The sequence below is a fragment of the Tetrahymena thermophila genome (genome assembly GCF_000189635.1).
Source record: "Tetrahymena thermophila SB210 genomic scaffold scf_8254672, whole genome shotgun sequence".
NCBI lineage: Eukaryota > Ciliophora > Oligohymenophorea > Hymenostomatida > Tetrahymenidae > Tetrahymena > Tetrahymena thermophila.
This window is the reverse complement of record NW_002476439.1, coordinates 62,312-81,271: the sequence shown is the minus strand read 5'-3', so window position 1 is coordinate 81,271 and position 18,960 is coordinate 62,312. Positions and strand designations below refer to the sequence as shown.

Genomic DNA, 18,960 nt, shown 5'->3' with positions numbered 1-18,960 from the left:
AAAGTTTGAAATTTTATCATAGAAAGCGAAAAAGAAATAAGTAGGTAAATAAATAAAGATTATATATATTAGAATATTTAATGCATATTTTATAAAAAGAAGTAATATTCTAATTAAAAATATTTGAATTTTAAATTAGAATAATTTTTAATAATGAAAAAAATAATTAAGAAAGTTTATAAAAATTAAATAAAAAACTATGTTGATAAAATGTAATTTTTAGTAAATGTCTATAATTCTCCTTCATATTCTTCAATAAAATAAACTCCAAATGAAGCGAAATAAAATTATTTTATGATAAATTTGATAAAAAATAGAAATTAAATAATAAATTGAGAATTAATTTAATCAAATTCCAGACTATGTTAAAGTTAAAAAATAAAAAGATTAATTAAAAAAATGAAATAAGAAATTAAGTCAAATTATTTTACAAGTTGGAAATCAATTCAAAATTTAAAAACTAAATAGTGATAAAACTTAGCTTAGCTTTTATCACCTTCAAAACTATTAAAAGTAGAATATATTTAATAAAAAGAAGATTAAAAAATAATAAAAATTTAAAAAAATAAGAAATTCTTTATGAAAGAAAATAAATAAAAAAGATTTTAAAAAAGAAAAGAATTGATAATGAAAGCATTATTAACTGAAAATTTATTCATAAAATATGGAACTATTAAAAATTAATTATAAAAAATTTATTCGAAATAAAAAGGTGAAGAAAAATTAGATAAAGATAATTAAAACAATTCTAATTGCTAGTTTGTTTTACACTAATTTTATTGAGCAAATCAAATATAAAATACATATTATACATATTATTTTTTTAGTGCGTAGTATTTATTATTAATAATTATTATTCTTACCTCTATTTATAAATTCATAAACAAATTCATTAAACTATTATTTTTAAATCATTCATTCATTCATTTATTTATTTATTCATTCATTTATTATTTATTTTATTTTAATTTCTTTCGTACTTTAATTTTCAAAATTACTCAACTATTAATGCTTCTTTTAAGATATATTTTTGTTAGTTATCACGTAAATAGAAATATAAACATAGATCTTTTTAAGATAGATTTTATTTTTTTTCATCTTAGATTACAACTTAATAGGAATAATCTGGGTAATTTAATACCTCAACTTACTATCCTTCTAGCCAAACTCTCAACTCTAAAGTAATATTTTCATCTAGCAATTATGTCTTATTTCCTTTTACAAATTTATCAATTCCTTAATATCCTTCGTAATTCATCTTATTGTTTTAAATTTTAAAAAAGTAGCTAATTCCATCAAAATATCCTTTATTGTTATTGAAATTCTCATTTTTCATTAATCCTATTATAAAGTAACCACTATTTCCCTTTTGAAATTAAATCCTAAATATGTATTTTTTATCTCTTTCCAATATCTGAGAAATGCAATTAGTTTCGTTACCTTTTTAAATCCCTTAGTAGTTAGTTTCATTTAAAGAAATTTCAAATTAATTATTCATATTTTTAACTATTTCTATTCGTTAGTTTCCATCATTAAAATTGCTTTTCTAAAATTATAGTTCATTCAAGATACTCTTCCCTTTTAACAATAATAAATCAAAGATAGGAAATTGTTTTAAGGTATTTTCCAATTCAGATTTTTCAAAAATAAATGATTCTAGTATTTTTTATTGAACTCTGTATGTTTAACTATTATCAAAATTTTATCCGTTTTCATTTAGATTCTATTTCTTTTTTACTATTTTAACAAACTCTTTTATATAATTTGTTTCTAGACTCCTCAAAATATTAAAGCTTTATTCTTCAGAGAACATTTCGTCTGTGTTTATATTTTTTGAAAATGGATATGTTTCAATTAAGTATCTCATCAAGTTATCTCGATAATTATTTGAGATAAAATTGAATTTGTTATCAAGAACATTGAGTAGATTTGATATTTAAAATGAATTTTTAACTGATTAGAGGTGTTAAGGATCATCTTGTAATTTGATCAAATGCTCAACGTATTCATTTACATTGTTTATTTTCTCATCATTTAATTCTGAAAATCTGATAGCTTTTTTACCTTCTTGATTCATTTTGTCAAATGAAATTTATTCAAAAAAGAGACTTAGTTTTTACATTTATTGTCTAATTTGATTCAAAAACTCTTCACTGCAATAATTAGTTTTGTTAGAAATTAATTTCATTAATTAATCTATTTTATTATTATCTTGTTATGGTAATATATTATTATTTAAGTTATTATCAGAGCTGACTTGACTTTATGTTTAATCTTCAAAAAAGTTAAGCTAATCTAAAAAATCTAATAAAAATATTTTGCTTTTGTTTAATCTGTCAAAATCGATTAATTGTTGAATTTTGTCACATTGATTGAGCAACTCTTAAAGCAGCTGGGTATTTTTAGCTTTATTTAACTCTACTTACTAAATGAAGTCTTTACACGATTTTTGGTAGAGCGCAAAAGACTTATTCTAATCTTACATGAGCAGTGATTTTAAGTTTTGAATTTAAGATATTTCTTGATACCTTTTCAAAATTTACTCTTTGCCAAAAGGCATTTCGAGAGCTTGATTGATTGCTTTTTTCTAAGCGACATCAATTTTTTTAATGATTTCATCTTTTAGCTAAGTGAAGTAGGAATTGATTTAATTGAGGACGCTTTATGTTGAATTGAGATTCTTAGCCTTCAAATGAATATTCTGAATAATCTGCTAATCATTGAGAGGTGGCCATTTATAATGAAAATCAGAATCTGAATTTTCAATAATTTTTTAGATGAGCATGTAATTGGCACCTCTAAATTGTAAATCTTATTCGAAGCAATCAACACATTAGAATATGTTAGAGTTAGGAAGGGATGAAATTTCATTAACTTAGATAAAGGCAAGTTTATTTTTAGTATGAAAGATACAATTTTATTGAATAGGAATACTATTCAGAGCTAATTAGTCCATTTTATTTGATTAATTGAGTATGCTAATTTTTGAGAAGTTTTGATTTATTAAATAAAAATCAGAAGATTGAAATTTTATCATAGAAAGCAAAAAAGAAATAGTTAAACAAACAAATAAAAATAAAAATAGGTATTAGAATATTTAATGTACATTTTAAAAAAAGAGCAAATAAAATATATTTGAATATTAAATAGAAAATATAAAAAAAACTAAGTATATTCATTTTATAATAAAATATCATGAATATTAAATTTTATTAAATCATATTAAATATTATTAAATTTTATTTTGCTTAATATATTAATATTTAATCAAATAAATTTTTTTGAATCATATTATAATATATTTTTTTAGATTTTTAAAACGCTTTAACGAAATATTTATTTGAAAAAAAAACTTATGAAGAAAAATAAGTACAAAAAAATTAAAACAGATCTAATAGCAAATTTGTTTTACACTCATTTTACTGGACCAATATAATATATAATATATATTATGCCTATTATTTTTTTACTACATAGTATTCATTATTATTCTAACCTCTATATTTCAATTTATTAGCAAATTAATTCAAATATTATTATTTTGAATTTCTTCCAAAATTTAATTTTCAAAATTATTCAACTATTAATGCTTCTTTTAAGATATATTTATCTTAGTGCCAACATAAATGGAAATATAAACATAGATCTTTTTAAGATAAATTTTATTTAAATTAATCTTAAATTTCAACTTTATAGGAATAATCTGGGTAATTTAATACCTCAACTTACTATCCTTCTAGCCAAACTCTCAACTCTAAAGTACTATTTTCATCTAGCAATTATGTCTTATTTCCTTTTACAAATTTATCAATTCCTTAATTTCCTTAGTAATTCATCTTATTGTTTTAAATTTGAAAAAAGTAGCTCATTTTATCATTATGTCCATAATCTTTATTGAAATTCTCATTTTTCATTAATCCTATCATAAAGTAACCATTAAATCCCTTTTGAAATTAAATCCTAAATATGTATTTTTTATCTCTTTCCAATATCTAAGAAATGCAATTAGTTTCATAATTTTTATTACTCCCTTAGTAGTAAGTTTAATTTATAGAAATTTCAAATTAATTATTCATATTTTTAACTATTTCTATTCGCTAGTTTCCATCATATAAATTGCTTTTCTAAAATTATAATTCATTCAAGATACTCTTCTCTTTTAACAATAATAAATCAAAGATAGGAAATTGTTTTAAGGTATTTTCCAATTCAGGTTTTTCAAATCTAAATGATTCTAGTATTTTTTATTGAACTCTGTATGTTTAACTATTATCAAAGTTTTATTGGTTTTAATTTAGATTCTATTTCTTTTTTACTATTTTAACAAACTCTTTTATATAATTTGTTTCTAGACTCCTCAAAATATTAAAGCTTTATTCTTCAGAGAACATTTCGTCTGTGTTTATATTTTTTGAAAATGGATATGTTTCAATTAAGTATCTCATCAAGTTATCTCGATAATTATTTGAGATAAAATTGAATTTGTTATCAAGAACATTGAGTAGATTTGATATTTAAAATGAATTCTTAACTGATTAGAGGTGTTAAGGATCATTTTATAATTTGATCAAATGCTCAACGTATTCATTTACATTGTTTATTTTCTCATCATTTAATTCTGAAAATCTGATAGCTTTTTTACCTTCTTGATTCATTTTGTCAAATGAAATTTATTCAAAAAAGAGACTTAGTTTTTACATTTATTGTCTAATTTGATTCAAAAACTCTTCACTGCAATAATTAGTTTTGTTAGAAATTAATTTCATTAATTAATCTATTTTATTATTATCTTGTTATGGTAATATATTATTATTTAAGTTATTATCAGAGCTGACTTGACTTTATGTTTAATCTTCAAAAAAGTTAAGCTAATCTAAAAAATCTAATAAAAATATTTTGCTTTTGTTTAATCTGTCAAAATCGATTAATTGTTGAATTTAGTCACATTGATTGAGCAACTCTTAAAGCAACTGGGTATTTTTAGCTTTATTTAACTCTACTTACTAAATGAAGTCTTTACACGATTTTTGGTAGAGCGCAAAAGACTTATTCTAATCTTACATGACCAGTGATTTTAAGTTTTGAATTTAAGATATTTCTTGATACCTTTTCAAAATTTATTCTTTGCCAAAAGGCATTTCGAGAGCTTGATTGATTGCTTTTTTCTAAGCGACATCGATTTTTTTAATGATTTCATCTTTTAGCTAAGTGAAGTAAGAATTGATTTAATTGAGGACGCTTTATGTTGAATTGAGATTCTTAGCTTTCAAATGAATATTCTGAACAATCTGCTAATCATTGAGAGGTGGCCATTTATAATGAAAATCAGAATCTGAACTTTCAATAATTTTTTAGATGAGCATGTAATTGGCACCTCTAAATTGTAAATCTTATTCGAAGCAATCTACACATTAGAATATGTTAGAGTTAGGAAGGGATGAAATTTCATTAACTTAGATAAAAGCAAGTTTATTTTGAGGATGAAAGATACAATTTTATTGAATAGGAATATTATTGGGAGATAATTAGTCCATTTTATTTGATTGATTGAATGTACTTGGATATTATTTATTACAAAATTAAAAATCTTAAACTTTTGAGATTGCTTTGATTAATTAAATAAAAATAAAAGATTGAAATTTTATCATAGAAAGCAAAAAAGAAATAAGTAAATAAATAAAGATTATATATATAGAATATTTAAAGTGTTAAAAAAAAAAACAAATATTCTAATTAAAAATTATTGAATTTTAAATTAGGTAATTATTTTTTATGTGTTTTATTTTTATTATTTTTTGTTTGTTTTACTTTTTTTTTCGCCTGATTTTTGGATTTAAAAAACAAAAAAAAAATTTATGAAAAAAAATTAGATCAAGAAAATAAAACATACTTAAAAGCTAAATTGTTTTAGATTAATTTTACTGAGCCAATAAAACACAAAATACATATTATGCCTATTATTTTTTACTGTATTTTATTTTTATCAGCAATTACTATTCGAACCTCTATATTTAAAGTTATAAGCAAATTCAATTATTATTTTTAAATCATTCATTCTATTTATTTGATTTTAAATTTTATCCTTATTTTAATTTTCAAAATTAATCAACTATTAATGCTTCTTTTAAGATATATTTATTTTAGTGTCCATATAAACAAAAATATAAGCATAGATCTTTTTAAGATAGATTTTATTTATATTTATCTTAGATTTCAACTTTATAGGAATAATCTGGGTAATTTAATACCTCAATTTACTATCCTTCTAGCCAAACTCTCAACTCTAAAGTACTATTTTCATTTAGCAATTATGTCTTTTCTCCTTTTAAAAATTTATCAATTCCATAACCTCCATTGTATTTCATTTTATTATTTTCTAATCTAAAATAGTAGCCCATATTCTCACTATATCCATATTTATGATTGAAATTCTCATTTTTCATTAATCCTATCATAAAATTACCATAACCTTCCTTTTGAAATTAAATCCTAAATATGTATTTTTTATCTCTTTCTAAAATCTAAGAAATGCAATTAGTTTCATTACCTTTATAACTCCCTTAGTAGTTAGTTTCATTAATAGAAATTTCAAATTAATTATTCATATTTTTAACTATTTCTATTCGCTAGTTTCCATCATGTAAATTGTTTTTCTAAAATTATAGTTGATTCAAGATATTCTTCCCTTTTAACAATAATAAATCAAAGATTGGAAATTTTTTTAATGTATTTTCCAATTCACGTTTTTCAAAAATAAACGATTCTAGTATTTTTTATTGAACTCTGTATGTTTAACTATTTTCAAAGTTTTATTAGTTTTCATTTAGATTCTATTTCTTTTTTACTATTTTAACAAACTCTTAAATATAATTTGTTTCTAGACTCCTCAAAATATTAAAGCTTTATTCTTCAGAGAACATTTGGTCTGTGTTTACATTTTTCAAAAATGGATATGTTTCAATTAAGTATTTAATCAAGTTATCTCGATAACTATTTGAGATAAAATTGAATTTGTTATCAAGAACATTGAGTAGATTCGATATTTAAAATTAATTCTTAACTGATTAGAGATGTTAAGGATTATCTTATATTTTTATCAAATGCTCAACATATTCATTTACACAGTTTATTTTTTCATCATTTAATTCTGAAAATCGGATAGCTTTTTTACCTTCTTGATTCATTTTGTCAAATGAAATTTATTCCAAAAATAAACTATTTTTTTGCATTTATTGTCTAACTTGATTCAAAAACTCTTTACTGCAATAATTAGTTTCGTTAGAAATTAATTTCATTAATTAATCTATTTTACTATTAACTTATTATGGTAATGTATTATTATTATTATTATTATTATTATTATTATTATTATTATTATTATTATTATTATTATTATTATTATTTTTAAATTTATTTTCAGATTTGACTTGACTTTATTTTTAATCTTCAAAAAAGTTAAGTTGATCTAAAAAATCTAATAAAAATATTTTGCTTTTGTTTAATCTGTCAAAATCTATTAATTGTTGAATTTTGTCACATTCATTGAGCAATTCTTAAAATAGCTGCGTATTTTTACCTCTATTTAACTCTACTTACTAAATGAAATCTTTACACTATTTTTGGTAGACCTCAAAAGACTTATTCTAGTCTTAAATAAGTGATTTTAAGTTTTGAATTTAAGATATTTCTTGATACTTTTTCAAAATTTTCTCTTTGCCAATAGGCATTTCGAGAGCTTGATTGATTGCTTTTTTCTAAGCGACATCTATTTTTTTAATGATTTCATCTTTTAGCTAAGTGAAGTAAGAATCGATTTAATTGAGGACGCTTTATGTTGAATTGAGATTCTTAGCCTTCAAATCAATATTTTGAATGATCTGCTAATCACTCAGAGGAGGCCATCTATAATGAAAATCAGAATCTGAATTTTTAATAATATTTTCAATGAGCATGTAATTGGCATGTCTAAACTGTAAATCTTTTTCGAAGCAAGAAAAACATTTGAATATGCTAGAGTTAGGAAGGGATGAAATTTCATTAACTTAGATAAAAGCAACTTTATTTTGAGGATGAAAGATACAATTTTATTGAATAAGACTACTTTTGGAAGTTAATTAATACATTTTATTTAATTGATTGAATATGATTAGATATATTATAACTAAACTTAAAAACCTCAAACTTTTCAGACTGTTTTTATTTATTAGATAATAAGATTAAATCTATTAAAATATTTAATGTATGTTTTAAAATAAAAACTAATATTCTAATAAAAAATAGTTGAATTTTAAATTGGGTAAAAATCTAATATTACGAATTTCATCTAATTTTACATTAATTGTATGTTGTCTATTATGGTATATATTTAGTTAACTTTCTATTTTTTATTATATTATTGAACTTTCACTAATAAAAATATTTTAACTTATTAAAAAAAATCAATTTACCAGAATATTTATTTGAAAAAAAAATCATGAGAAAAATTAGAACAAAAAAATTAAAACAGAACAAATGTCTAATTTGAATTACACTCTTTTTAATTAATCAGTAAATATATATATATAATACATATTATACCTATTATTCTTTCAATATATTGTATTTATTGTTAATAATTATTATTCGAATCTATATATTTATAGACAAATTTATCTATTATTTTTAAATCCTTCATTCATTTTTTTCTTTATTTTATTTTGAATTTCATTCTTACTTTAATTTTCAAAATTAACCAACTATTAATGCTTCTTTTAAGATATATTTCTGTTAGTGTTAATATAAATAGAAAAATAGACATAGATCATTTGAAGATAGGTTTTATTTATATTCATCTGAGATTTCAATTTTATAGGAATAATCTGGGTAATTTAATACCTCAACTTACTATCCTTCTAGCCAAACTCTCAACTCTAAAGTACTATTTTCATCTAGCAATTATGTTTTACCTCCTTTTACAAACTTATCAATTCCATAACCTCCTGCATATTTCATCTTATTATTTTCTAATAAAAAATAGTAGCTCATTTTATCCTTATATCCCCAAGCTTTATTGAAATTCTCATTTTTCATTAATCCTATCATAAAATAACAATCATTTCTCTTTTCAAATTAAATCCTAAATATGTATTTTTTATCTCTTTACAATATCTAAGAAATGCAATTAGTAGCATTAGTTTTATAGCTCCCTTAGTAATTAGTTTCATTTATAGAAATTTCAAATTAGTTATTCATATTATTAACTATTTCTATTCGCTAGTTTCCATCAAATATATTGCTTTTCTAAAATTGTAGTTGATTCAAGATACTCCTCTCTTTTATCAATAATAAATCAAAGATAGGAAATTGTTTTAAGGTATTTTCCAATTCACGTTTTTCAAAACTAAATGATTCTAGTATGTTTTATTGAACTATGTATGTTTAACTATTATCAAAGTTTTATTGGTTTTAATTTAGATTCTATTTCTTTTTTACTATTTTAACAAACTCTTTTATATAATCTGTTTCTAGACTCCTCAAAATATTAAAGCTTTATTCTTCAGAGAACATTTCGTCTGTGTTTACATTTTTCAAAAATGGATATGTTTCAATTAAGTATTACATCAAGTTGTCTCGATAATTATTTGAGATAAAATTGAATTTGTTATCAACAACATTAAGTATGTTCGATATTTAAAGTGAATTCTTAACTGATTAGAGGTGTTAAGGATCATCTTATATTTTGATCAAATGCTCAACATATTCATTAATACTGTTTATTTTTTCATCATTTAATTCTGAAAATCGGATAGATTTTTTACCTTCTCGATTCATTTTGTCAAATGAAATTAATTCAAAAAAGAAACTTAGTTTTTACATTTATTGTCTAATTTGATTCAAAAACTCTTCACTGCAGTAATTAGTTTTGTTAGAAATTAATTTCATCAATTAATTTGTTTTACTATTTTCTTGTTAAGGTAATATATTATTATTTAAGTGGTTATCAGAGTTGACTTGGCTTTATGATTAATCTTCAAATAAATTAAGCTAATCTAAAAAATCTAATAAAAATATTTTGCTATTGTTTAGTCTGTCAAAATCAATTAATTGTTGAATTTAATCGCACTAATTGAGCAACTCTTAAAGCAACTGAGTATTTTTAGCTTTATTTAACTCTACTTACTAAATGAAGTCTTTACATGATTATTGGTAGAGCGCAAAAGACTTATTCTAGTCTTGCATGAGTAGTGATTTTAAATTTTGAATTTAAGATATTTATTGATACCTTTTCAAAATTGACTCTTTGCCAAAAGGCATTTCGAGAGCTTGATTGATTGCTTTTTTCTAAGCGAAATCGATTTTTTTAATGACTTCATCTTTTAACTAAATAAAGTAAGAATCAATTTAATCGAGGACACTTTATGTCGAATTGAGATTTTTAGCCTTCAAATGAATATTCTGAACGATCTGCTAATCATTGAGAGGTGGCCATTTATAATGAAAATCAGATTCTGAATTTTCAATAATTTTTTAGATGAGCATGTAATTGGCACCTTTAAATTGTAAATCTTATTCGAAGCAATCAACGCATTAGAAAATGTTAGAGTTAGGAAGGGATGAAATTTCATTAACTTAGATAAAAGCAAGTTTATTTCCAGGATGAAAAATACAATTTTATTGAATAGGGATACTGTTGGGAGCTAATTAATCCATTTTATTTTATATAGATATCTTATAACTAAACTTAAAATCTAAAATTTTTGAGATTGTTTTTATTAATTAAATAAAAGTCAAAAGATTGAAACTTTATCATAGAAAGCAAATAAATAAAGATAATATCTATTAGAATATTTAATGTATATTTGAAAATAACAACTAATATTCTCATAAAAAATATTTGAATTCTAAATTGGATTTCAAAATTTATCTCCATAGAAATTTATCTAGTTTCAATAGTACCCACACTAAAGAAATTTGACAGTAATTATTATTCAAAATGAAAATGAAGACAAAATTTTAAATTTAATAATGATTTTGGTAAAAGCTAATATTATTGAAATAGAGAAATAAAATATTTTTTTAATTTTTCAACTCTCAATTAATTTTAATAAAAAAATTTTATAGTAGATTTATTAAATTGAAAATAAATATTATAATATAATTTTTAAATTAAAATTAGAAATGAAAGCTAACTTTATTCATATTAATCAATAAAACTTTTTCATTTAAAATATCTATAAATATTATCTTTTGTATATGCGTTTCGATTTTATCTATGAAATTTCAAGAATAAGTAAATAATTTCAACATATTCGAAAAATTAATATACTATCAAATGATAATTTAAATAATTAAAAATTTAGAAAGTATTTAATAAATGAACAAAATTAACATTTGCGCTTATTTTATTGAAATAAAGAAAAATATTTGATATCTAATTAATTTAGTTAATTAATTTATTAATGCTTTATAATTTATTTGGTAATCCTATTTTTAATAAATTATTGTTACAATAATTATCTTTATTTACTTTTTATATTCTTTTATTAAATACAAATTTTAGATTACTTAAAAATTAATTGTATTTATTTATATTAGATTTAAAAACTAAATAGAAAAAAAAATGCCAACAAATAAAAAACAAGCAAAATTCAGTAAAATGTTTCATTATTAGTAGTAATTTTTTTTAATTAAAATGTATTTGACTGATTTATTATTTTTACTTTACTATTTAAAACTTTTACTTAAAAGATTAATTACATCTAATTGAAAGATTCTGATAGATAAAATATTTGGTAGTGATATAAAAGTAAATTTTTTGTAAACTTATAAAATAAATCTTTTATAAATTAACAATGCATTTTATAATAATTTTAGTAATCTTTTTAAACCAATTGTAGTTACAATATTTATCTTTATTTACTTTTAATATTCTTTTATTAAATACAAATTTTAAATTACTTAAAAATTAATTGTATTTATTTATTTTAGATTTAAAACTGTTTTTAAAATATAAATTCCAATAAAGAAAAAACAAAATTCAGTAAAATATTTTATTATTAGTAATTTTTTTTACTATAAAAACTATTAAAATGTGTTTTAATGATTTATTATTATTAATTTATCATTTAAAAATTGAATTAATAGATTAACAAAATCTAACAGAAAGATTCTTATCGATAAAATATTTGGCAGAGAAATAAAAGTAATTTTTTAGTAAACTTTTAAAATAATTCTTTTATTGATAAACAATGGATTTTATTATAAAAGTGTTTTTATCACATGTGATCTATCTTGCACAATCTTTAAAATAAAAATAAATCCAATAAAGCAGACTTATCAAAATTAAATTTCAAAGCCATAAAAACTAAACCATAAAAATGTTTTTAAAAAAAGTTTTTAAAGACCTCTTGAAAAATGGAGTTGGATTATAGGTAATTAATTATTGATTTAATTATTAGACCTGTTTAATTACTTAAATAAATCAATAGAACAAACAAAAAATAAAAATGAGTCAGAGTGTTGGGTTCAAAAAACATTTTGAAAACGATAAAGTTGAAGGTAATTAATAAATTTAATCAATCTTATTATTATCATTCTCAATCTCATATATAAGCATTTAAAATATCAAAATAATTGATTAAATTCATTAGCATTTGATTTATTTAATGAGATTTAAATAATAAAATTTAAAAAAACAATTTTTAATTCTATTAAATAAGAATAAAATGATTATTTATGAAAGATAAACAAAATACCTATTTAGAATTATTTTATTTTTTGTAAAATCATTGAAATTTTTGTGGCAATTTATCCACAGAATATACTTGAATAGATAGTTAGATATATTTAATTAGAATGTTAATCATATCTTACTTAAAGTAGATATATAGATAAGTTTTTTGGTTATTGAACTAAAATAAAAGGCAATCTTCAATTTTTAACACTTTCTTTAATAAATAAAATACCAATAGAATTATAAATCATCACTAGAGATTAAGTTGGGAGTTTAAGCAATGTCCTTGATGTTTTTAAATAACACAGCATAAATTTGACTTAAATTGAATCTAAGCTTCTTAATAAGAGGAGAGAGTATGTTTAATTAAATTGAAAAGATTTTAATTTTATCATTTTTATATTATTGAAGTAATCAAAATGTTATGTTCGTTTGTACCTTTGAGGGAAATAGAAAATACTAAAATGTCCAATAAGCATTTTAAGAATTATAATCTAAATTTGATATTGTTAAATTCTCAGATGAAACTAACGTGGTTCCATGGTTTCCCAGAGATAGAAATGATCTTCAATATAGTAAATGAGAAAATATTTGTTTAAAAAAATATCATTTTTGATTTTAAAAATAAAGTTGGACAAGATTTGATGCGTGTAGAAGAAGATAATTGTAAAGATTCTTTATAATTCACTGTAAATATCAAATTATTTATATTAATTAAATTACATTTGATGTTAATAATTTATTAAAAACCTTATTTGATGTATTATTTATAAAATCTATTTAAAGGATACAGAATATAGAAAGAGAAGAGATTATATTGCTTAGGTTTCTAAAAGTCACATTTTAGGTTAGCCAATTCCTATTTTAGAATATACTGAATAGGAAAATTAAACATGGAGAACTATTTACAACAAGCTTAGCTCCTACCATAAGGATCTGTGCACTGACAGATACAATTATAACAAAAGATAACTAGAAAGGGAATTAGGAATATAAAATTAAATTCCATAGTTAAGAGATTTAGATGCTTATCTTAGATAAAAAACTAACTTCAAAATTAAAGCCGCTCATGGAATTCTTTCTTAAAGAGAGTTTTTGAATGCCTTAGCTCATCGTGTGTTCTTTTCCACTTAATATATTCGTCATCACAAGACTGTAGAATACACTCCTGAGCCTGATATTGTTCATGAAGGTAGCTATATTTTTAAAATGAAACATGATATATGATTAAATATTTATTTAACTAGTCGTTGGACATATTCCTATGTTTGCAGATCCAGTAGTAGCAGATATAAGTCAAGAAATCGGTTTATTAAGCATTGGCGCTAATGATGAATAGTTGAGAAGACTTGGTAATATTTATTGGTTCACTCTTGAATTTGGTGCTTGTAAAGAAAATGGTAAAATGAAGGCTTATGGAGCTGGTATTATAGGTTGCATAGGTGAATGCGAGGTAAAAAAATCTTTTTTTATTTAAATTAATTTTTAATAAATTATTTTAATTATAAAAAGCACTTCTTAAGTCAAAATTCTAGATTTAAATACTTAGATCCATTCAAAGACTGTGATCGTGAATATCCTATTTAGAAAGTGTAACCAGTTTACTGTTATACTAACTCATTTGAAGAATGCTTGGAAAGATTAGTTAAATTTGGAGAATAAATGAAAAAACCAATGAAAACATGGTATGACTTCAACACAGAAACAGTAAAAATTTATTAACTTTGGTAATCAGAATTTACAATTAAATTGATTTTTTTAATATTTAGATCGAGTGTGACAGAAGAATTATTGCTACTGATAAATATTAATGATAAATAAATAATCAAAAAACCCATTTAAATCTTAATAAAAGTATATAATTTATTTGTATTTATTTTATAATTTATTAAATTTGTATTACCATTAAAAATATTATATAAATATATACTCTAAATCCTCATTAATTAAGAGCCGCATAAATTAAAGGCCAAAAAAAGTTTTTTAATGTCAAAAAAATTCTAAATGTAAATTTAAAATTTGAATAAAAACTTTTAAAACAAGTAATTTACATTGATTATAAATATATTTATTATTTTATAAAGAAAGATTAAGGAATATGTTAGATTTTATTTTGATAATATTTAATAAATTTTTGTTTGATATTTGAGTTTTTTTGTTTATTAATTTATTTGTTTACTCATTAATATTTATTTTTATCAATAAATTTTCATAAATTAGGATAAATATTTAAAGATGTTGAATTCTTTGATTTCAGGGTAACTTTGATTAATGATTTTGCAGAGGTTTTCAATCCAATATTAGAATGCCTTGATCGAATTCATTTTAAAGTAAGAATAGGCTACTTCTAAGTCATAGTAAGAGAAGGCAAGTCCTTTATTCTAGAATGTAAAATGAAGGAAGTAATCTAGAAATTTAGAGTTAACAAGCAAGTCTTATTCTTGAACGTCTTCTGGTATTTCTTTAGTTACTATTTTATACTCAACTAAGTCAACAAGCTTATAAATCATCTCTTAAATATTTATTTATTCCAAACTTTTTAGAAATTGTTTCTATTCTTCATCGTGTTGTTCTTACTTTTCTTTCTTTTATTCCAAAGCTTCCAGCACTTTGTTCAATTAGTGTTTGATATCCAAAATAAGAGTCTCTTTTCTGACTACGTGTTCTGGAATAATTTCATTCAACTCTTATCCAAATTTCAACACAAAGTCTTTGTTAAACTATATTTTAGGGTTCAAATACTTTTTAATATTTTGATAATCTCTGAAACCCATAACAAATTAATCTAAAAACCTGATGAAACTATCGAGGTTGCTTTCCCCAATGCAGTCAACAAGGAATTTGTTCTTCATAAAATAGGATTTAATTATTGGATGGTTTTCTTTTTTGTCAAAGAAAAGATCTATACTGTTAATCTTTGCCTCTCTAAAAAAGAGCAAACGAATATTTTCTACTTTTTCAAGAATAATATTGATATTTTACCACTCCAATTTCATGTCTCTCAAGATATTAAGAAGAATTATCTTAAGCATAAAATACTCAAAGTTATGAATTTATTAGAATTTCTTGATATCTGCTATTTGAATGAAAACAGATTCATTATGTTCATTAAGCAAATTCACTGTAAAATCTAACATCTTTTTTTGAATTTCCTCTAGATAATAATTAGGTTTATTTTTCATAGATCCAATCTATGCTTAAATTATCTCTTTTTCTAACAAATGATTTTCTACCAACTGTATTAAAAGTCTCTTTAATATCTCTTCAATATTGTGCATGCCAATACGCTTAACATTGTTTTAAGGAATAAAAAATTTGCCATATTCATCAAAATATTTAGTTATCTCTTTAATGAAAGAAAGGTCTATTCCAATATTAAATAGTATCTAATTTATCAAATCTTTTGATTTCTCTAAAAATTACTCACTCAAAATCAAATTTTAAAGACTAGAATCTAAATCTTCCTATTTAGCTTCTCTTTTAGTTTTCATTGCTTTGTTGTTATTATGATTCTGTTTATATTCTTCCTTTACCTTTTCTAAGCAAAATAAAAAGTATTTCTTGAGAACAAATCCTAAATTAAATGCATTATTATTCTAAATTGAATCATTAAATGTTTGCTTTAATTCTGAATCTTCACTTGATAGTTCTTCAATAAATTTCTCCATAATTAATTAAGCTGCTCCTTCACAAGTTATAATATTTTGTAAAAGCAAAGCTTCCTCTTACTCATCTTTCTTCTTCTATTTTTACTAAACTTCTTTTGCTTTTTAAGGACTCTGATCAATCAGCTTAGAGTAATCAAATTGATTTTGATTAACATTGAATTCTGTATAAGATCCTACTTGTTAATCTTTATTAAAATAAATTAATAAATTTAATATTTTTATTTTTTATATTTTTAAATTAAAAGTAAAATAAAAATTTCTTTATTTTTTTATCTTAATTTATTTTTTGAAATTTTCCAAAGAAAAGATAAAATTAAAAAAATATTTTATGATATTTAAATTTGAATGAAAAATGATAAAAGTTTTATCAATAATTTTTATTTTGTGTTTAAAAATTAATTTTATGTAGATTAACATTAATTGATTTTTGATTAAATTTATAAATTTACCTTATCTGTTTGTTATTGGTGATTTTAATTCTTCAGCATAATTCAAGCGGCTGGAAATGCCCAATTTTTATGAGCTTGATTCAAGCTTTTGTAAGGACTCCTGCAGATTAAGTTATCTTACTTTTTTATAGTTTCTATCTTTATTTTAGTTTACCTTTTCTTTATATTACCAATAATTCATAAAATTCTAAGTATCTGCGTGCTATTTTGGTTTTAAGGGTTATTCATCTCCTTCAGTTATTTTACATAAAGTGCTTTAAAATTATTATTCTTATTACATTCTGTTTGCATTGTCTTTAGACTCGTTAATGAATTTTAATACACTTAAAGTTGACGATTTTTTCAGAGATTGCATTGAGTTCGGTGATGCAAATTCTGCTTCTTTTATATTCGCCAAAGAAGAAGCTGGTAACTTAGATTATTCGAAGTATTCAAGTAAATCAACTGACTTATTTGGCTGTTTTACTTTCTTCACCACTTACTTTTTATTTAAAAACATCTCTTAAGTCATCTATTTAATTGCTTGCTTGTTTTTTTAAATGTTAGAATCCAACTATTATGAATTTATCTGAATATAGGGTAAACGCAATGTTGACAAAAATTATTCCTGTTTGCCAGGACTGTATTCATTCTAAGTTGTTGGTAAATCTGTTAAGCTGCTTCTCTAATTTTACCCTACTCTTTTTTAGAATGGCAATTTGTTATCTGATTTACTATTAGGAGTTTCTATAAAGTAAGGCATCTTTTTATTTTCATTATTTGACATGCTCACATCTTAGAATTAAAAATAATCAGGACTTTTATTCTTATTCAATTTGGTTGCTGTAGAATTTTCATTCCAAGGTGACTGACTAAATTATTTAGAATCCTCCTTATAATTAGTCTTCTCAACAAAGAAATAGTTGTTCTTGCTGCTATTCTAAACTGGACTTAAATGATTTTTTAAATTAATCAAGCTCTCCAAGCTCTTTTTCTTCTTTTCTACACTGAAGCTATTGTGAATCTATTTCAATTGATATTGAGCCATTTGCTAAATGGGAGATTTCTAGGTTTCATAAATTTTTTCGCTATTCATCTGAGTCAACAAATTGAGCTTTACTTTAAAGTTAGGAGACAGTTGCTGCTAATTTTTGGAGAATTAATTGTTAGAATTCTGAGAATTTTGAGGCACTAAATTCAACTTCATCTAGTTAGCAATATTTTGTTTCTTTGAATTGCTTTAAAAGCTCTTAGAAGAGGACTAGCCTGCCATATCAAAATTAAACTATTTCATTGAATTTTTAATTAATTTTTAGCTATATTAATAGTATAAAAACAAATCGATTTAATTTGCAAATATTTGTCTTACTATTTATTATTTATTTATTAATAAATAAATAAAAATTGGAAATTCATCAAGAGTTTGTATAAGCTTTTAATGATCAAAGTTGCAAGTATTGTTTAAATTTTTATTGAGTAGATAGATTGCTGTATATTCCTACAATTTATTTACATTGAGTAACAAAGTAACAATGATTTATTCATTTCCAAATATCTTTCTCTCTATTAAATACAAAATATTTCTACTAGTAGAATTTTATTTGAAAAACAAAAAGGCTAAAAAGCATATTTCAGACTGGCATTTTAGTAGCCATTTTTATAGAAAAAAAAACTAATAATTTTATTAATTGTTTTTATCATGATATTATTTATTTCTACTGTCATTTTATATATTAATTTGTAAAGAATGCTTTATAATAAAAATATAAATAAGATCACCATATATTTAATTATTTTCTATCAATATTATTCACTTCCTCAATTCGAGCTTTCTTTATCTAATATTTTATTAATTAATTTATAAATATTTCAATTACATTCAAATAAACCTGAAAACAAACTAATATTTTATAATTTATTTCTCAAGTATCACTGATTGATTTATTCATTCATTGATAATAATACCATTTAATAAATTTTTATATAGAAATATTTTTAATTTAAATAGTTTCTTAAATCATTTGATTGTAAACTTATAGTAAATAATTAGATATTAGACTCTGAAACACTCGCTATCAAAAAAAAAAAATAAGGAAATTTGTGAGAAAGAAGTTTTTAATCCAAGTTTAAGTAGAATTTTTTGTAAAAAAAA

At 21.7% G+C, this 18,960-nt stretch overlaps 7 protein-coding genes across 7 annotated transcripts in view; 2 read left to right on the top strand and 5 right to left on the bottom strand. All coding sequences in view use genetic code 6, as the record gives it.

Annotated features, from left to right (window-relative positions):
- TTHERM_00829500 (hypothetical protein) overlaps positions 1–336 on the top strand; it is a gene marked incomplete at both ends in the record, with an annotated part of 452 nt that extends 116 nt beyond the window's left edge. The window contains 3 exons of the mRNA XM_001013653.3: positions 1–44; positions 140–212; positions 318–336. The exon at positions 1–44 is cut by the window's left edge and continues 116 nt beyond it. Of these exons, the coding sequence (XP_001013653.3) occupies positions 1–44; positions 140–212; positions 318–336 (136 nt within the window). The remainder of the gene's footprint in view (positions 45–139; positions 213–317) is intronic.
- A 652-nt stretch (positions 337–988) lies between these two features.
- Positions 989–2,956, bottom strand: TTHERM_00829490 (hypothetical protein; the record flags this gene model as incomplete). Its single annotated transcript, XM_001013652.1, has 1 exon — positions 989–2,956. The coding sequence occupies one exon, from the start codon at positions 2,954–2,956 to the stop codon at positions 989–991; it is 1,968 nt and encodes a 655-aa protein (XP_001013652.1).
- A 610-nt stretch (positions 2,957–3,566) lies between these two features.
- Positions 3,567–5,534, bottom strand: TTHERM_000829473 (hypothetical protein; the record flags this gene model as incomplete). The annotated part of the gene is made up of 1 exon (XM_012797023.1): positions 3,567–5,534. The coding sequence occupies one exon, from the start codon at positions 5,532–5,534 to the stop codon at positions 3,567–3,569; it is 1,968 nt and encodes a 655-aa protein (XP_012652477.1).
- Positions 5,535–5,983: 449 nt separating this feature from the next.
- TTHERM_000829471 (hypothetical protein) lies at positions 5,984–8,123 on the bottom strand (the record flags this gene model as incomplete). Its single annotated transcript, XM_012797022.1, has 2 exons — positions 5,984–6,082; positions 6,249–8,123. The coding sequence occupies 2 exons, from the start codon at positions 8,121–8,123 to the stop codon at positions 5,984–5,986; spliced, it is 1,974 nt and encodes a 657-aa protein (XP_012652476.1).
- A 598-nt stretch (positions 8,124–8,721) lies between these two features.
- On the bottom strand, positions 8,722–10,689 carry TTHERM_00829470 (hypothetical protein; the record flags this gene model as incomplete). The annotated part of the gene is made up of 1 exon (XM_001013650.2): positions 8,722–10,689. One exon carries the CDS (start codon positions 10,687–10,689, stop codon positions 8,722–8,724), a length of 1,968 nt encoding a protein of 655 aa, XP_001013650.2.
- Positions 10,690–13,136: 2,447 nt separating this feature from the next.
- On the top strand, positions 13,137–14,526 carry TTHERM_00829460 (biopterin-dependent aromatic amino acid hydroxylase; the record flags this gene model as incomplete). Its single annotated transcript, XM_001013649.3, has 6 exons — positions 13,137–13,287; positions 13,343–13,401; positions 13,499–13,904; positions 13,960–14,165; positions 14,225–14,419; positions 14,482–14,526. The coding sequence occupies 6 exons, from the start codon at positions 13,137–13,139 to the stop codon at positions 14,524–14,526; spliced, it is 1,062 nt and encodes a 353-aa protein (XP_001013649.2).
- Positions 14,527–14,910: 384 nt separating this feature from the next.
- On the bottom strand, positions 14,911–18,102 carry TTHERM_00829450 (hypothetical protein; the record flags this gene model as incomplete). The annotated part of the gene is made up of 2 exons (XM_001013648.2): positions 14,911–16,565; positions 16,830–18,102. 2 exons carry the CDS (start codon positions 18,100–18,102, stop codon positions 14,911–14,913), a joined length of 2,928 nt encoding a protein of 975 aa, XP_001013648.2.
- Positions 18,103–18,960: the final 858 nt, after the last annotated feature.